The sequence below is a fragment of the Eschrichtius robustus genome, chromosome 1 (genome assembly GCF_028021215.1).
Source record: "Eschrichtius robustus isolate mEscRob2 chromosome 1, mEscRob2.pri, whole genome shotgun sequence".
Classification (NCBI taxonomy): Eukaryota; Metazoa; Chordata; class Mammalia; order Artiodactyla; family Eschrichtiidae; genus Eschrichtius; species Eschrichtius robustus.
The window spans coordinates 128659971-128676167 of NC_090824.1; the positions used below are offsets into that span (position 1 = coordinate 128659971).

The following is a 16197-nucleotide window of genomic DNA, read 5'->3' on the forward strand; positions in this document are numbered from 1 at the left end:
TTTTTTCTGAGTTTGCAGTCTGTGTACGAAACCTTCTCTAGTGGTCTGGCGAAAAGAGCATTGGACTGGAAGTAAGGAGACCGCTGCACTCCTCTGGCTTCCTGGCCTTAGGCAAAACACTTAACCTTTCTGTGCTGTAGTTGCCTCATCTGTCAATTGTGGATAATAATACTTGTCCTTTCTACTGCACGGGGTCATTGTGATGACCAAATGGGATAATAGATGTGAAAGCCCTTTGAAAAGTTCAAAGTTCTATACAAATGCAAAGTGGTATTATGGTGGAAATGATGGAATCAGGGCCCTTGCTTTTCAGTGAGACTCTAATCTCAGCCAATGGTTAGGTTGTAGGTTTTTGATAGACCTCAGCTTTAACCAGGATATTTTTTCGTCGTAATGAAAACTGTGAAATATCTGTATGGGTTTCCGCCAATAGTTTTAATTTAGGGTAGGAGGAAAGAGAACAAGAAGGATGGCATGATTAACAGAGCGTTGCATTCAGACGAGCACAGAGTAGGAAAAGTCAATTTCCCATTGACTTCTCATTAACTTATTTGAGAGTCTTTGTGCCCTGAGAATTTATAGCAGGGCTCATCAGTACCTTGAAAGGCAGAGTAGGATTGTCTGCTGAAAGGTCTAGCACTAGTAATAATAGATTGGCTAACTCTCCTGAGAATGTGACATGCTTATTTTTAGAAAACACACATACACACACACGGGTTCTAGTTTTTTCACATACATCCACTGCAGAGAGTACATTACTGACATCAGTGTACTTTCATTATGTCTCTGACATAACCACACACAAAGGTGTATTTTCAAAAATGTACTTTTGGGAAGATCTAACAAACGGTGCTCTTTGAGAAATGTTACTGCATGTGATCACAGTGATAGTAATAATCATTTCCATTTCTAAGTGGCCACTATACACTAGATGCTTAAGGTGTTTAATTTTCTTTGGTTTTAATAATCACTCTGTAAAGTAGATATTATCATCCCTATCTTTCAGATGAGGAAGCTATGGTTAAGAGACATGCCAAAGGTCTTATAGCTAGTATGAATGTGAATATGGAATATAAGTTCAGCTTCTCCTTGTGCAAGGCCCATGCTCCTTCACTGTTTTATACTGTTTCTCTCCCATCCACCTTCCTGCACATTTGTACTGGGATCTTTTTGTGTGTTAAAAAACAAAATTCATCTGAGTAAATTTTAAAGATCTGATTGGCCTATCCCATCCAGCAGACACAAAGACACTCTAAAGACTTCTATAGGCAGGAGGCAGGGCAAGGAAGTTATTTTAGCTAAGAGCTGATTGTTTCAGGCAAGGTCACCTTCCTTTGGGGGACAGCAGGGAAATCCCAGACTGAGTGGTTAAGATTATATTCCTGGGAGAGGCTGAAACTGTAATTAGGTTAGGTACTTTAAGTCTTAGTTTGGTGACTTGGGCTTAGCACAGGTGACTCCATTTTGGGCCGGTTGTCTCTTTTTTATCATATGTCATCACCATTATTACATTCTGAATGATTTGTGTTTATATAATACCTTAGTCGAGATATCTATACCAAATATTCCTTATGACTTGCACTTATTTTCTCAAATGCAGTGTTTATTTTTGTGTTGTAGTACAAGTTCTGTAATTGTCCTTAAACTTAAAAGTCCCTGAGATTTCTTGAGCGACTTTTAGTTTGAAGGGAGCTCATCTAGCTTATTGATCCCTAAGTATTTGGATTTCATGAAATAATCAATTTTTCACTTTTAGATTGAGGGACAGACGTAGGCGTGGTAACTTTAATTTTGCCAAATAAAAACATTAATAAAATAAACTAATAAAAATTATCTACCGTTAACCATTATTTTATTAGGGAAAAATAGTGGTAGTCATTTAAGGATTAAAACAGTGGGCAGTACCTAATCTCAAAAGTAAAGATGATCATTAAAGTGAATAAATTTAGTTTTATGTAAAACTCACTACATTTTTCTTATTTTTGTTAATTTGCTATGGCTGGTGAAAACTTTTTTCTATGCATTGGCAGTGGTCCATAGAATGGGGTCTAGATGGTCAAGTCTGAGTTTTCTCATGAATTCACTTAATATTTACAGATGAGAACCTGAGGCCCCAAGGTAGAGCTCCACTCTCCTAATTGTGAATGTTGGATCAAATTATTTTAAAGTGAAAATGAAAATATCCCTGAGAGAGATAATAAGTTTTAAGTTATTTAAAACCTAAATGGATTTCCTTTTCCTCTTATCTCTTGAGGCAGCTCCTACCATCACATACTCTTTGTTTATGTAGAGTCAGGCTCTGAAAAAACAGTTAAAAAGTAAAGAGTAAGGGAATCTCTGTCTCAGAAAGCACAAACAAGATTGATTGGCTGTCATTTTGATCTGTCTTGGTTCTTCTGGTTGAAATTCCTTTGGGTTACAGTTTTGATATAAAGAGAACAATTTGGACTTAACCTCACAATAGATTTTGGTTATTAGTCCTCAGTTGCCAAACTATTATTAAAAACCTGCATTGGCCTTTATTTTTTAGGTTCAGTTTGGCTCTGAAAACTTTTGATTCCAGAATTTGGGTGGTGGGATAGGGAAGATACTGACAGATGACCATGTATTTACTGTTAAAAAAAAAAAAAAAAAGCTATGTTTTTCATGTGGAATTCAATAAATTTGTAGTCACCTTAGTATTTCTTTAAAAACCATATGGGGAAAGCCAAACTAGGCATACTTTTACCATAAATCCTTTAAACATTCTTTTAAAAAAACTACAGTGTCTGAGTTGACACTTGCAGAATTACTTTTTTTTTTCCCCTTGGATGTAAGCATTTTCTGGCTTTGGGCCAACAGAAGCGTAAGTTTTTATCAGTAATTTAAATAGATTTTTGTATTAGACCTGAAAATGTTGCCTTTTTAATTGAAAACTTATCAATTATTTAAATTGCTAGCAGCCTTAGGCTGTTAATTTTATGTGTGCCATAATAATGGCATACAGTGGATTTTGATACATGTGACACATGGAATGTCTCATTGTGGTAAGGATTTGTCATGACAATAGGTTGTTGTGTGCTGTTAAATAATAACCAACATAGTAAACCAAAGTCTGTTGTCACACATTAGTACCATTTTATGTAAGTTATTTAGAAGTTGTATTCTTTTCTTCATTAGATATATTTTTAAGAGATAATGAGAAGAAAACAAAGCTATAATAAATTGTCTTTTAAGAAAATGTAAAGTAATTTGGTCTCCAAGGAGATATTTAATGTATTGAGAGAATTCAGCAGCCAAGTGTTATTACAGCACCATTGTGATCGCTCTCTGCATTTTGTTATGAGTTTGTGTTAATCAACAATCTGTTTTTATAGCGTAGTTTCTTGTAAGTTATGTTGTTAGAATATTCTACTTCTGGGATCATGGCTTGTCCTCTGACGCTATTGTATCTTTTTAATTTCTCCATAAAGTATTTTTTTAATTAGAATTTGAAATGCTTTACTAGGAAAAAAATACAGCCAACCTACATATTCTGAAAACTAAATACCTGATCATTGCTAATTATTTAAAGGACTCTGTTAAATATTCCCTTAAAGTAGTTTAAATTTTTTTGTTGTTCTTGTCTTCTACTCTCATTTTCCAGAAAGACTGAAGATAGTATACTGCTTTTCTCCTTCCATCTTTTTGTAATTGTTGTCTGGTAGTGCTGGCCTCATTTCCTTATAGCATCAAGCACAACAGTGCTGGGCCTTATTTATTGATTCATCATAAGCTTTATTTATCACTGAGACCCAGTTATAGGAGGAGGTTACTTTTATGTTAACCTCTGCTTTTAGGTGACCTTTCATCAAGAAACTCAGCAGTACATCTTGCTTTTGTAAATGGACTCCTATTTGTTTTTGCTAAATCCTGTGGCTAGTAAAGGATTTATTACACCTAGTTCTCTCAATACTGAGAGGCTTATATGAGTAGAGCACAGTATTAATAAGAATATGTTTCTTCATTTTGCCGGTTCTCTCTCTTTATACCGTTTCTCCACATTGCCGGAAGAGCATGGGATGAGTTTAACTGTAATGCCTCCCATTATGGCAGGGACCTTGTGTTTTACTGGAGTGTAAGTATTCCCTTTGGTATACTTGACGGTAGTGTACCTTGTTAGATGTTGGGTACCATGAGGGAAAATACTTTTTGACCTCTGTAGCACCTTGTAAATTGGGATATGATTGGCTTTATCCTAGCATGCATAACTTGGAGACTGCCTCAAAAATCATAGTTGCTCAAGGAGAGCTGGAAGGGAACATTAGAGGTCTTGTCCAACTGTCTCATTTTACAGATAAGGAATCTGAGGCCCAACGAGCTCAGATTCAGTTTGAGGTCACATTGCTAATGAATGGGAAGGCCTGGACACAGACCTAGGTCTTGGATGTCCAGTCTTCCCTCCTGGTGGTTTTAAGTGATGTTTTTGTTTTGGCATTTATTGCGATCCTGCCGAAGAAGCTTTGCAAATACTACTGTTTTCCTGGTAGCAAAAAATAATGCTATTTACTAGAATGTTAGTGTACCTGAGTTTGAAAAGGAATGCAAACAAATACTCTGTGGGCTTTTGAAGTTTTCAAGATTTTGTCCTTCCTACAAGGCTGAATTTTACCACAGAATTTGTTGCCCACTTAGTTGTTGAATATTTAACAGCCTCAGGGCCTTTACTATTAGGAAGTTTTCTTTAAAGAGCAGAGAGTCGAAGCTCATTTTCCACATGGTGCTTTTAAACATGCTCCATTTTAAGTAGGTCCTACTTTGAACTTAACTTTGTATTTGGTATAGTCATCTCGGTCTTCAGTGAGTGATTAGTCCCCTAATTCAACACGATCCATCTAAACAAGTGATAATACTCGATACTCTCCTGGCAGGGTGGAGAAACAGTGAAAAGAGTGAGACAGGAAAACTGAATGAAATAAATAAATAGTTGTGGAAATTATTCAGTGTTTTTTTTTTTTTACTCAAATAGTGATGTGCTCTAAGCTGTAAGTAAAGTTTATGTTCTGTTTTCTCATCCTAGTCAAAGAATGAAACTTTTTTTCAGGCAGATTATTTTAACTCTCTTCTCTGTGTTGTCTGGGTCATATGGATGCCCTTGAAATAGTGATGAGAATGTAGTAGCCCCTTATTTAGCCCCTCTTGTGAAATATCTTGGGACATCTTTGCTAGCAAGAAGCAGAAGCAGACTGAAATTTGCATCAGTTTATTATGCAGCTCATGGAAGCAAATGAAGAGACAGCACAAGCAGACCTCAGCCAGGTGGCATCAGGGCATTCTGGGTGCTTTGAACCACCAGTATTTTGTCATTAACATGGCTGTGCTCCCAGTTCAGCTCCGTCTCTGTGGAGAGCTCAGTGTGGACTACAGGTTGATCCCTCTGGGGTCCTATGTTGAGGCAGCTGGCATGAGGGGGCAGAAAAATGTAGGACATCAATTAGCCCCTTGGTGGCTATGGTAGGGGCTTCTCTTCCGGAGAGAGATGGGCTGTGAGGGAATGATGGACCTCTAGCAGTAGGATTGCTGTGGGGCATAACCAAGGTGTTAGGCTCTTGTTGGCAGCTCCTAATGAACCTGTTCTCTTAGGGCCAGTTCTACTGGAAACAGGAGCGGTATTTTCTACGTATATCTGAAAGATGAATGTAAATTTGCTATAATACAGTAGAGTTAGAGGAATTCAGTAAATTATCAGCCTAGGAATATAATATGTCCAAAAAGGTGTAAATTGAGGTAATTGGAAATTTCAAAACAAGTTGTTTCTCTCTTAATATATGTTTCTCTGTTACATATATGTTCTTTACTCATTTCTCACTACCTTTTCAATTATTTTTTAACAGCATTTGAGCAGTAGGCTGGATCTTTATTGAACACTATTGGACCTGGCCAAATAAAGTAGTTTATTTGTAAGGGAATGTTCCATTTGGCCTGCTGGCCGCATGACCTGATGGTCCTGTTTTATTTAAGTTGTAGGTTCCCTGAAGCTATTTAAACTTCTTCTACTTTGGAAGTATGGCAGAATTGGTACAACTTAGAAATCAGGTGAAAGGTCACTGTAGACAATGCCTCAAGCTAACCATGGTGATGGTGATGACTGTGAAAGCTTCAGCTGAGGGGATCCTACAAGGTTTGGACCCATCGCTGAATACAAATTTAAACTCGTTCTGCCAGTGCACGTCACCTTAAACTTAGCCAAGTTGAATTTCATCTGCTGTTGGCTAGGCTATCCAAACCTCCATGCTTTTAAGACCATCTGGAGCTCCCTAACATCCTTTACAGTTTTACTGTCCAAAACAAATAGTGTTATCATTAAACTTGGCCAACTCACTGTCTGTTTCATTTTCAAATCACTAGTAAATATATAAGTACAGTAACATTAACCTATAAAGAGGCCTCAGAGTTGTTTCCTGCTGACCTTTTCACTGGAAGACTTTTCATTGTGATTTTCTTTCTCATCATCTAATCAGTCCATGACCATATGTGGACCCTTGGTCTAGAGTCATTTAAGGAAGAGCATGTGCACACTGTAGTCACCTCAAGGCAGGGGCAATGAGTTATCGAGGAGTGGGAGGACCTGAAGCCAGGTAAGTAAATATAGTTATTAATTTGGTATTCAAAACAGATTAGCTTCATATGTTATTTTCGACTGTTGGAGCAGTTGTGTGCTTCTTAAGAGACCAGCGTCACAGAGGGGATGCCTCTTCATGTAAAGTATGAGAAGTAATTGAAAGGAGGTATAACTGATGGCACATCTGAGTAGTGTTGTAATTGAATTTGTAGCCATTTGACAGAGTTAAGATTGTTGGGTTCTTCACTAGGAAAACTAATAAGTTAACTATGGACTGCAAATAGTTGGTTAGTTTATTGATTATTGCCGTAATTACTGACTGAGCTACATATAACAGGGTATGCTTGCAATATTGACAAAACAAGAATTTGAAAATTTTATCATTAGTAGGGAAAAGCCAGCATGCTTATTCTTTATAAGTATATTCCTCATACTGTACTGTTTATGTTGTCTGTTAGAAAGCATGCTAAGGAGAGATTTAAGAAACCTTTCTGTTATAAGTGTATAGAAGAATAATAAATAAGCGTGATTTGATGTGAGTTGATACGTAAGGCTTGCCACTGAGTAAGTTAGAATGTATAACCAATGAGAGTACCTAGTCACCACGTCTGTATTAATTCCTATTTGCCTCCTTCCCTTAAACATTGTGGAGCAGCCATTATGTGTAAGGCATGGTGCTAGGCATTCTACGGCAGTAGTTTCTTAGATTTTTGGGGACACAGGGCTTTTTGAAAATGTGAGGAAAGTTGTTTATTCTTTTCCCAGAAAATTCACACTGTGCAACATTTCACCTAGAAGTTCAGGAATTTCAAGGATCTCCCAGGCCCATATAGACCCCAGGTTAATACCTCTGCCATAAGAGATAATAAAATGCACAAGACATGGTCCATGCCCTTGATGAACTTCCAGAAAGAGAAACAGACAATGTTCCTTATAGTACCCTTTTACTTATTTTATTACTTATAGTACTGTAGTAATTGAGGGAAGGGGAGGAGATACTGACTCAGCCTTGATAAACAATTAGTTAAATTCTGTCTCTGTACTTGGTCTGAACATTTCAGTGTTCTTGTTTAGTGGTTTCTGTGTCACCCTATCGTTATGGCCATTTTTCTTCTATGTACTATTGCTTGGAAGTGGGAGATTCGCAGCCCTGTGCCCTATTTTAAGATGTTTTTCAAGTACTTTATAAAAAAGTTTCCATATACCAGCTTCTGTGATTTTGATCTTCCTAACACCTTTATGAGGTGAGCAAGGCAGCTATTTTTCTCATTTTTACAGCCGAGAATACTGAGGCACAAACAAATTGTATTCCTTTCTCAAGGTCATACAGCTATGTAGAGCTGGGACCTGAGATCATTCACTGATTTGCTCACTTATTCACACAGCCAGTTTTTCACACATTAAATATTTATGGGATGGCAACTCTCTGGCCAAGCCCTATGCTAGTTGGTGGAGGTGCAGTGAACATATAGTTCACTTTTTCAAGGAGCTCATGCTCTCCAGTCAGGGAAGTTAACAAAAAAGGAAACAGTGTTTGGTGTGGGAGGACGAGAAAGACTCAGAATTACCAGGCATAGTGATAAATGCTGTCATATGCCTAAACATTAGGTGTTCTGTGAGCACAAAAAAGGAGCACCTGATCTAGCTTTGGGGACAGAGAAGGCTTCCTGGAGAGAGTGGTGTCTGGGTGGAGTAGGTGAGGACAAGGGGACTGGGAAGGGTGTTTGAGCAGAGAAAACAGTGTTTAAAGGCCCAGGTGAAAGGATGCCTGGTGCATTCAGGAGGAGCTACCCATGATTAGTGTGGCGTGGACAGTGGGGGGAGGGTATGAGATGAGGTTGGGAAGGCAGGTGGGCTAGATCGTGGAGGGCCCTAGCTTGAGGATTTGAGAACTGGGGAAAATGTAGAGTTAATAAGACTGGTGATTGATGAGATGTGGGGAAGAAGGAAAGAGAGATGGTCTGGACGACTCCCAGATAACTGGTTTGGGAAGCTAGGTCATGGTGATCTCATTCATCCGGGTAGTGAACCCATGTGGTGGAAGATAGGCCTAGGGCATGAGGGAGGGGTGGGAGAGGTAGGGGCCTGTTGAATTTGAGGGGCCTCTGGACAACCAGTTGGGTATGTTCCGAATCTTAGGAGAGAAATCTGGGCTGAAAATAAAGGTTTGTGATTCATCAGCTCCTAATTAGTCTCAGTGACTCCTCTGGTAATTGAAACCTTTGAAGTGGCTGAAGTTAACTCGGGGAGAGTACAAAATAAAAAGAGAAGATTGATGAAAAACCATGGGGAACGTGAGCATTTAAGGAAGGGATGGGGAGAGAACCACTTACAGGAAGCTGAGTAGAGTGGTAAGAGAGGTAGGAGGAAAATGTGGACAGGCGGGGGGAGTTGCTGAAGAAAGAGGGAGAAGTCACCGGCCAGCACAGGTATCTGCATCACACCATGCTGCCTTCCCCAGCCTCTGAAAGATCAGGTGACATGGCCTAACCCACACAAGATATGAATGAAGAAGCTTTCCACCAGCTCAGCAGTCCACCCAGTAGCCTGCTTTAGTTAAAGGTTTTGAGGTACGAGAAATAGGAGATAACTTACCTTTTGACTCTCAAATAGCAAACATACATTTTATGTTCTGAGTGCATGTACTAGAATGAAAGAAGTGATTTTCTTGGTTGACTGATAAACCGTTTGCTACATCTGTGAAACGGGGGTGATGATACTCCCAGAATAGGATAGGGTTGTGAGAAACTAGATGAATAAATGTAAATATCTAGTATTGATACTGAGCAAGGGCTCATGTGCCTGAGGTGCAGAAAGCCAAACTCTGACAGCAGGGTTTGCAGCAAAGTGAGGGTGTATTTGCAGGGAGCCAAGCCAGGAGAATGGGAAGCTCATGCTCCAACGACCCGATCTCCCCCATGGCTTTCAGGCAAGGGTTTTTAAACACAGGGTGAGGGGAGAGGGTCGTAGGAAGCTGATCAGCTCGTGGACCTTCTTCTGATTTGTTGGTGGTGAGGCAACAGGGTGATGTTTAAGGAATCACAACCTTCTGGTTCCAACCAGTCTGGGGTCTAGTGCTTGTGGTCAGCATGTAGTCCCATCCTCCCTCCACCTGGGTGGGAGTCTTAGTTTCTATAGAACAACTCAAAGATATGCATCAGATTGTTATCTATCTGCCCTGAGGAGGCATTAGGAGGCCTGTGACTCTGTTGTCCTGATAGTTAACTGCTTGAGTCTGCTCTTTGGAACTGAGGGAAGCCTAGGAGACTAAAGCCTTTTTCTACAAACAAGAAACGGGGGACGTGGAGGGGCTTTTGTACCCAGGAGGGCCCCGAAGGGTCCTGCTTGTTTCCAATCCCTCCTTTTCTTTGATACTCCTCAATCCTGAGGGGAATGGGGGCAGGACAAGAAAGGGAATAAAATTTTGGATGGAGACGTTAATCATAAACTTGGCAGGGGGTTTGGGGGGCTCGGTTTCAGTGTTGAGCCTAACACACAGTAGGTATTCAATAAGTGGTAGTTGCTTCTGTGTATCTCTCTCTCACTGTTTTCTCTCCTTTCAGTAGAGAACTTGTGCCTTGTAAAGTTAAACTGTGCTGTTTTGGAATTCAAGTTTTTATATGGCAGATTTCCATGAAGAAAAAAATGTAATTATTGATTGAGTTGTGCTGTTAAAATTAAAATTAGGTTCATAACAAGTAGGAACACTGTATGATAAACTTGCAAACAGAACAAAGCCAAAAATTGTACTTGCTATCCCCTTGTTGAATCTGGCCCTCTGTTTCAAATTAATTAGGTATTTGGATAACTATGCTAAACTTTGTCACATCCTTATTAAAATTGTTTAAGGATTTTGAAGAACATCTCAGAGGGACTCTGAAACTAATCTGAGTCTGGTACTGGAGATTCCATTAGCAATCACAAAACTTGATTAATCTTTTACTCAGTTAGCTTATTGATTATTGCTGCAATTACTGCATGTAATGGATTCTACTAGGGATACCAGAGAAAACATGTTTTATAACTGCTGCTGATGTGTTCAGTTCGAGTGCAAATGTGTTCAGTTTGTACTTTTTATACATAACCATTTTTGTGTTTTTAAATTCCATAACACTTCTACTCAGAAAGTGCTGTGCTTAATATTGTTTCACTACTAGGAGGTTCACTTTTAAATTCCTCAACTACTAATCATTACAGTTTACAAATGCCTTCACTAATTCTATTGCTGCAGTTTAATTTTGAGCTTCACAGTAACCCTATGTAATAGAGTAAGTATCTTTACTCTCATTCAGAGGAACCTAAAGTTCAGTGATAAGGTTAAATGACTTCCTGAAGACTATACAGGTTAATAAGTGGCAGAATAGGGATTGGACTCCATTTCAATCGGTAAATATTTATCAAACACCTACTATGTGCAGGAATTTGTGTTAGGGGTAATGAAAGCCAGGATAAGATTATAGAGATTAAGCTAAGAAGCTTTTTGGATAACGTCAAATTATGGCTCCATTAATGTTATCACGGTCACTTTGTTACTTTTCTGTCCAAGCCATATTAAGTATATTGGCGTAAAAGATTTAGATTTTTGTTTGGTTTGGTTGGTTGTCTTTTCATTTTGTTTTTATCTAGTGGAAGTCTTGTCTTTGTCATTATTGCTTGTTTTATCACTATTTAGAGCAAAATTGGAAATATCCCCTTAAAGGGAGAATATATAAAACCCTGAGAGAGAATGAAGATCTAAAAAAGAACTTGCTTTGCAGCTTATTAAGTGTTCTCATGTTTTCTCATGTGAGTTTCACAATAATCCTGTGGGTACATACCACCTTCATTTTACAGCTGAGTAAACTGAGGTGAGGTGAGCGTTTGTTCACTGAGATCATCAGCTAGAAGTGGCCAGTACTGAGACCCCAGGGTTTGAGCCTGTAACTCCTCTAAGTGCCTTGCTCATCTCACTGGGCAGCACAGGCCTTGTGGCTCATCAGGACTGCTCTGTGCCAGGAGGTGTTGCACATGGCCCACGTTTTATTCTTGTTCCTTAGGGAATGCCTTGTGAGCAGTGGCCTGAGCTCCTAGGCCTAGTGCCTCCTTGATGGCCCCCCGACCCTCACCAGGCCGGCTCCTGAGAGGTCGGTTGCCTAGAGTGGGCCCATGCCATGGGTTTAATTACCACCCTTTATAGTTTGTCCTTGATGGTGAATTACTTTGGTGTGTGAAACACAAAATTCTCTGTTAATACGAACACAGATCAAACCCAGTATTTTAGCAGGAGAAAATGTTCCTAGGATTTGGAAGAATTGTACAAAACAAAAAACAAATCATAACTACTTGCTTTGGAGAAACTGTCAAGTGGCATACTTAATATCATTACTGTGGCTGTGTTAATCACTGTACAAAGAGATGTTTTTAGATTGCTAAAAAATTCCTGCAATGATTATAAACGTATATATAGTTTCCCAGTTGATTTGAAATGAAAGGGAAACCATTTTTATTTATATATTTTGTGAGGTAAATAAAGTTGGAAAACAGGTCAATTTCATGCATGCAAGGTTTTATAGTAGGAAAAAAATGCCTTGCACCTGTTCTGACCCTTTACATTTGAGGTTATTTGTTTTCAAACTTGACCCCAAGCACCAGTTTCACACAACTCTGTAAATAATTTGTTAGATAAAGCATAAGGATATTTTATTTGTTTTGATTTCTAGGATTGTGGTAAAGTAGTAACTGAAATTACTAACCTATTGTACATAGCAGTTAATTAAAGAAAAGCATTAACTATAGGAGAACACCACCACTGCTGTTGTCTTGTATCAGTATAAAAAGGCAGTAATTTTTTTGACAGCCACTGATTGGAAAGTTGCTTGCAGCCTTCCAGAAGCAAGAGGGTACATGCTGTGGATCAATAACCGGCAAATTTCCCATTAAAAAGAATACCTGAGCAATGTTCCAAATAGCCACTGGCATCTTAATTTTCCATGAAACCTCAAATACTTGTGTGCGGAGGACAAGTCATTTTCGGACAATTTTTCCAGACTACTTGTTAACAGTTATTGCTGTCCCAAAAGGTTGACAGCCTACATGATTGATATTTCATTTACTTGTCATCACTGCTTGAGTAATGGCGAGCACTATATTTCTGTGATTTTAAGGAATATAGATTCCTGAAAGACATTTGCCTTAGTATGTATTCCAGAGAGTGTATCACACATGTTTATGCTTTATGTATATAAGTTTTTACATCTATAGAAGGAGAGGATCAGTTTCCTATACAGTTTGAATGTCCTCAGAAGGCAGGGTATACTTATATCAGTCCATAGCCATCAAAAATACACTTTCACTTCGTTTTTAGGGCGAAGAGCCTTAGACTTGTTAACTTGTGATTCTAAAGATGATGTAGAATTTTATAACTCCCCTTTATTTATAAGGGAAAAATAAACTTGATCTTGTAATTTTAATTATTACATAAAAGCAATAGAAAGATATATGTACATATTTTTTAGAAAGAAACTTTTAAAGAATGTCAGCAAATAATGATTATCAAGGAGGAATTTTCTGAAAATATGATAGTTAAATAGAAAATGTGCTTATGTTTTTTAATATAGAAACAACAAGTATTAAAGGGAAATTCTGCTCTGTGACAGCCCCTCACAACACAAAATCAGTGGTTTTCATCGTTGATATTTTCCACCAAGAACATCACTGTTGTTTGTCAAGTGTTAAAAAAAAGTTAGGGCAAGGACTTCCCTGGCGGTCCAGTGGTTAAGACTCCGTGCTTCCAATGCAGGGGGCGCGGGTTCAATCCCTGGTCAGGGAACTAAGATCCTGCATGCCACGTGGTGCAGCCAAAAAAAAAAAAAAAGTTAGGGCACAGAAGCCACATGCAAGTTAGGTGGACATATGCTCACCAATTAGCATATTAAAGAAAATGGGGATAGACCGTAATACAGCCTACTGAATGAACTTGTTTATGATGGAGTGTGAAAGCTTTTTGAACTTGGAACTTAATTTTTCATGCCCAGATTTTTAAAGTGAAATTTGATCTATACTGAAGTATTTAGAAGACTAAAACGTGAAAGGTATGTTTGCTTGAAACTGGACTACCTTTTTATCATATTAATCCTGTCATCTTTGGATGGATCATATCTTGTTTCCTTGTTCCACAGTCTCTGTGATTTTGATTTCCATTATCTGTACATTTTATACACAAATATGAATAATGTTTGATTAACTGACTGGCATATAGGTCCAAGCTAAATGTGAGGCGTCTCCATTTTGCTTTGTAAAATCCAGGGAAAAAGAACAAAAGGCAATTTGAGAAATTTCTACTAAAATGCTTTTTGTGTCATTTTAATTTATTTTTACATTTTTTTTATAAGATTCTTTTTTTTTTTTTAATGTGGACCGTTTTTGTTTTATGTTTTGGTTTTTTGGCCATGAGGCATGTGGGATCGTAGCTCCCCAACCAGGGATCGAACCTGCACCCCCTGCATTGGAAGGCGAAGTCTTAACCATTGGACCGCCAGGGAAGTTCTTGTGTCATTTTTAATATATGTCATTTTCAGAACATTTCTAGAGATCAGATACTAACGTAAAATCTTAATCAACATTTTTTACTCTTAAAGATAAATGACAATATGGAGGATAACGCTATTACTGGACTTTTAGTCCTGAGTATTCACTATAGTCATTTTGATGTGCAAATAGGGAAAAAGAATTCTCGAGGCTGATATGTATATACCAGTAATTTACAAAAGTACTATGAATTAAACAACCCATAAGTGTCTGTTCCAGTATTCATACATTACTGAGTAATCTCTTTCTATAATCTCTTTGCAGTATTATTCCACAGTAATGGAACAGCAAGTAAATGGACAGTTAATAGAGCCTCTGCAGATATTTCCAAGAGGTAATGTTGAACAAATTCTAATCAACAATGATTATTTCAGTAAACTGTTTCATCAACAGTTATGTTTTCCAAAGGTTTAAATGCACATAACATGATGTTTAGCTCTTAATTTGAAAGAACAAAAGAAGTATTCATTATCGTGGGGATTGCAGGCTGTATTATAGTTATGGCAGATAGAATATCTAATTTACTAGAGTAAATTAAGCTAACTAGATTGGTTTTTGTTTTTGAAGTACAAACTTACATTCGCTTAAAGAACTCTTTGGGGGTCCACATGGTTTCTAAACCAAGGCAAATGAATGACTTTAATTTTGGTATTTATAAATTGTGGCTCATGATGGTAGCCAGAGCTGCTATTGAGTAGAAAGCTTTCAGCTAGTGCAGAAACCAAGATTTACTGGGGGATTTTAAGAGCGATATTTTGGTGGAATGTTTGGTGCTTGATTTTGGGGGGAGACATTTTCTAAATAATTGAAAATCCTCATAAATAGGAATTTGATTGTTAAGTTTCCAAAAATATGAGCTAATGAGAGTGACCCTTGGTGAATCACCTGGTCAAATCATTTGTTTTTCCCTTTAGGTTTGATAGTACTAGCCTTGTATCAGATATGATTGCTCAGCTGTATATAAATGTTCCCTTAAAATTTGAATAATGGTGAAAAAGAACAGTTTAATTATATAAACCGTTAAGTCTTTCACCCATTATACATTGCCCCACTTGGAAATCTATGTTTTCTAACTGATGGAACAGATAAGAAAATTCTCTAAGTAAGTCTTCTAGAAATAACTTAATTGAAATAATTAAAAGTTAAACTTACCTTCGTTAACTGATACTGTACAAATAATCATGGTGTGGGTTTTCCAATTAAGCATTCTAGACTTTCATTACCTGTAACTCTCTGAAGTTTGAATAGCTTAATTAACCAGTAGACTCCTATTTGCACTGACAGTCTCCAGCCCATGAGAAGATCTGGGTTCAAGAGTAATGCTGTTCTTCTAGCATTAACATGGGCAGCGGGATTAGGAGTATTTAGTACATTATTAATAATAACTTATTAAAGACCTAAGTAAGTAAAATTGGGCCGTTGATAGCGTGTCTGAAATAAGATTATGATTATTTCAGTTCTTCAGTTGCCCCTGAAGACTAAAAACTAAAAAAAAGAAAAGAAAAAAAAGAAAATGTTGCCATTTCTGTGTATTAAGCCAAGAACAGGGTGCAGATTATTTCTTAATATTTTCAATAACCAGAGAATTTGGGCAAGTTTCAAAATTGTTTCTCCACAAGGAATATTTTTTTTACCAGCTGAAAATTTCCATTCATTGCTTTCCTACTGGATGACTTTATAGCTCTTTTGTAGCAAACCCCAGAAAGTATCCTGGAGAATTATAATTCTAATGCTGAGGACCTTCATTTTTTTTTTTTTCCAAAAAGTATTTACTTCTGTTCATCCAGAATCTTTCTAAGTTCTGTTTGTTTTCTTTTATCTTGTGAACAGCCCCTGTCAGTGTCCCTGTCCATATCATTGTGCCCCTCCCATGATAAATAACAGCCATTTTTAGCCATCTTCGCTGTTCAGACACTAATATTGCTTTGTGTGTCACCATTTCTAGTTCTCCCAACAGTCATGCCTATTATTATTGCTTCCATTTTATACTTGAGAATATTAAGGTTCAGAGACGTTAAGTAACTTCAGAGTCACAATTTTTAAGTGGTTAA

General features: G+C 37.7%; 1 protein-coding gene across 5 annotated transcripts in view; it reads left to right on the forward strand.

Annotated features, from left to right (window-relative positions):
• MAP2K5 (mitogen-activated protein kinase kinase 5) overlaps window positions 1-16197 on the forward strand; it is a 263644-nt gene that overhangs the window by 20824 nt on the left and 226623 nt on the right. For all 5 annotated transcript variants that reach the window (XM_068554385.1, XM_068554405.1, XM_068554395.1 and 2 more), the window contains exon 4: window positions 14411-14480. In XM_068554385.1, the coding sequence (XP_068410486.1) occupies window positions 14411-14480 (70 nt within the window). The remainder of the gene's footprint in view (window positions 1-14410; window positions 14481-16197) is intronic.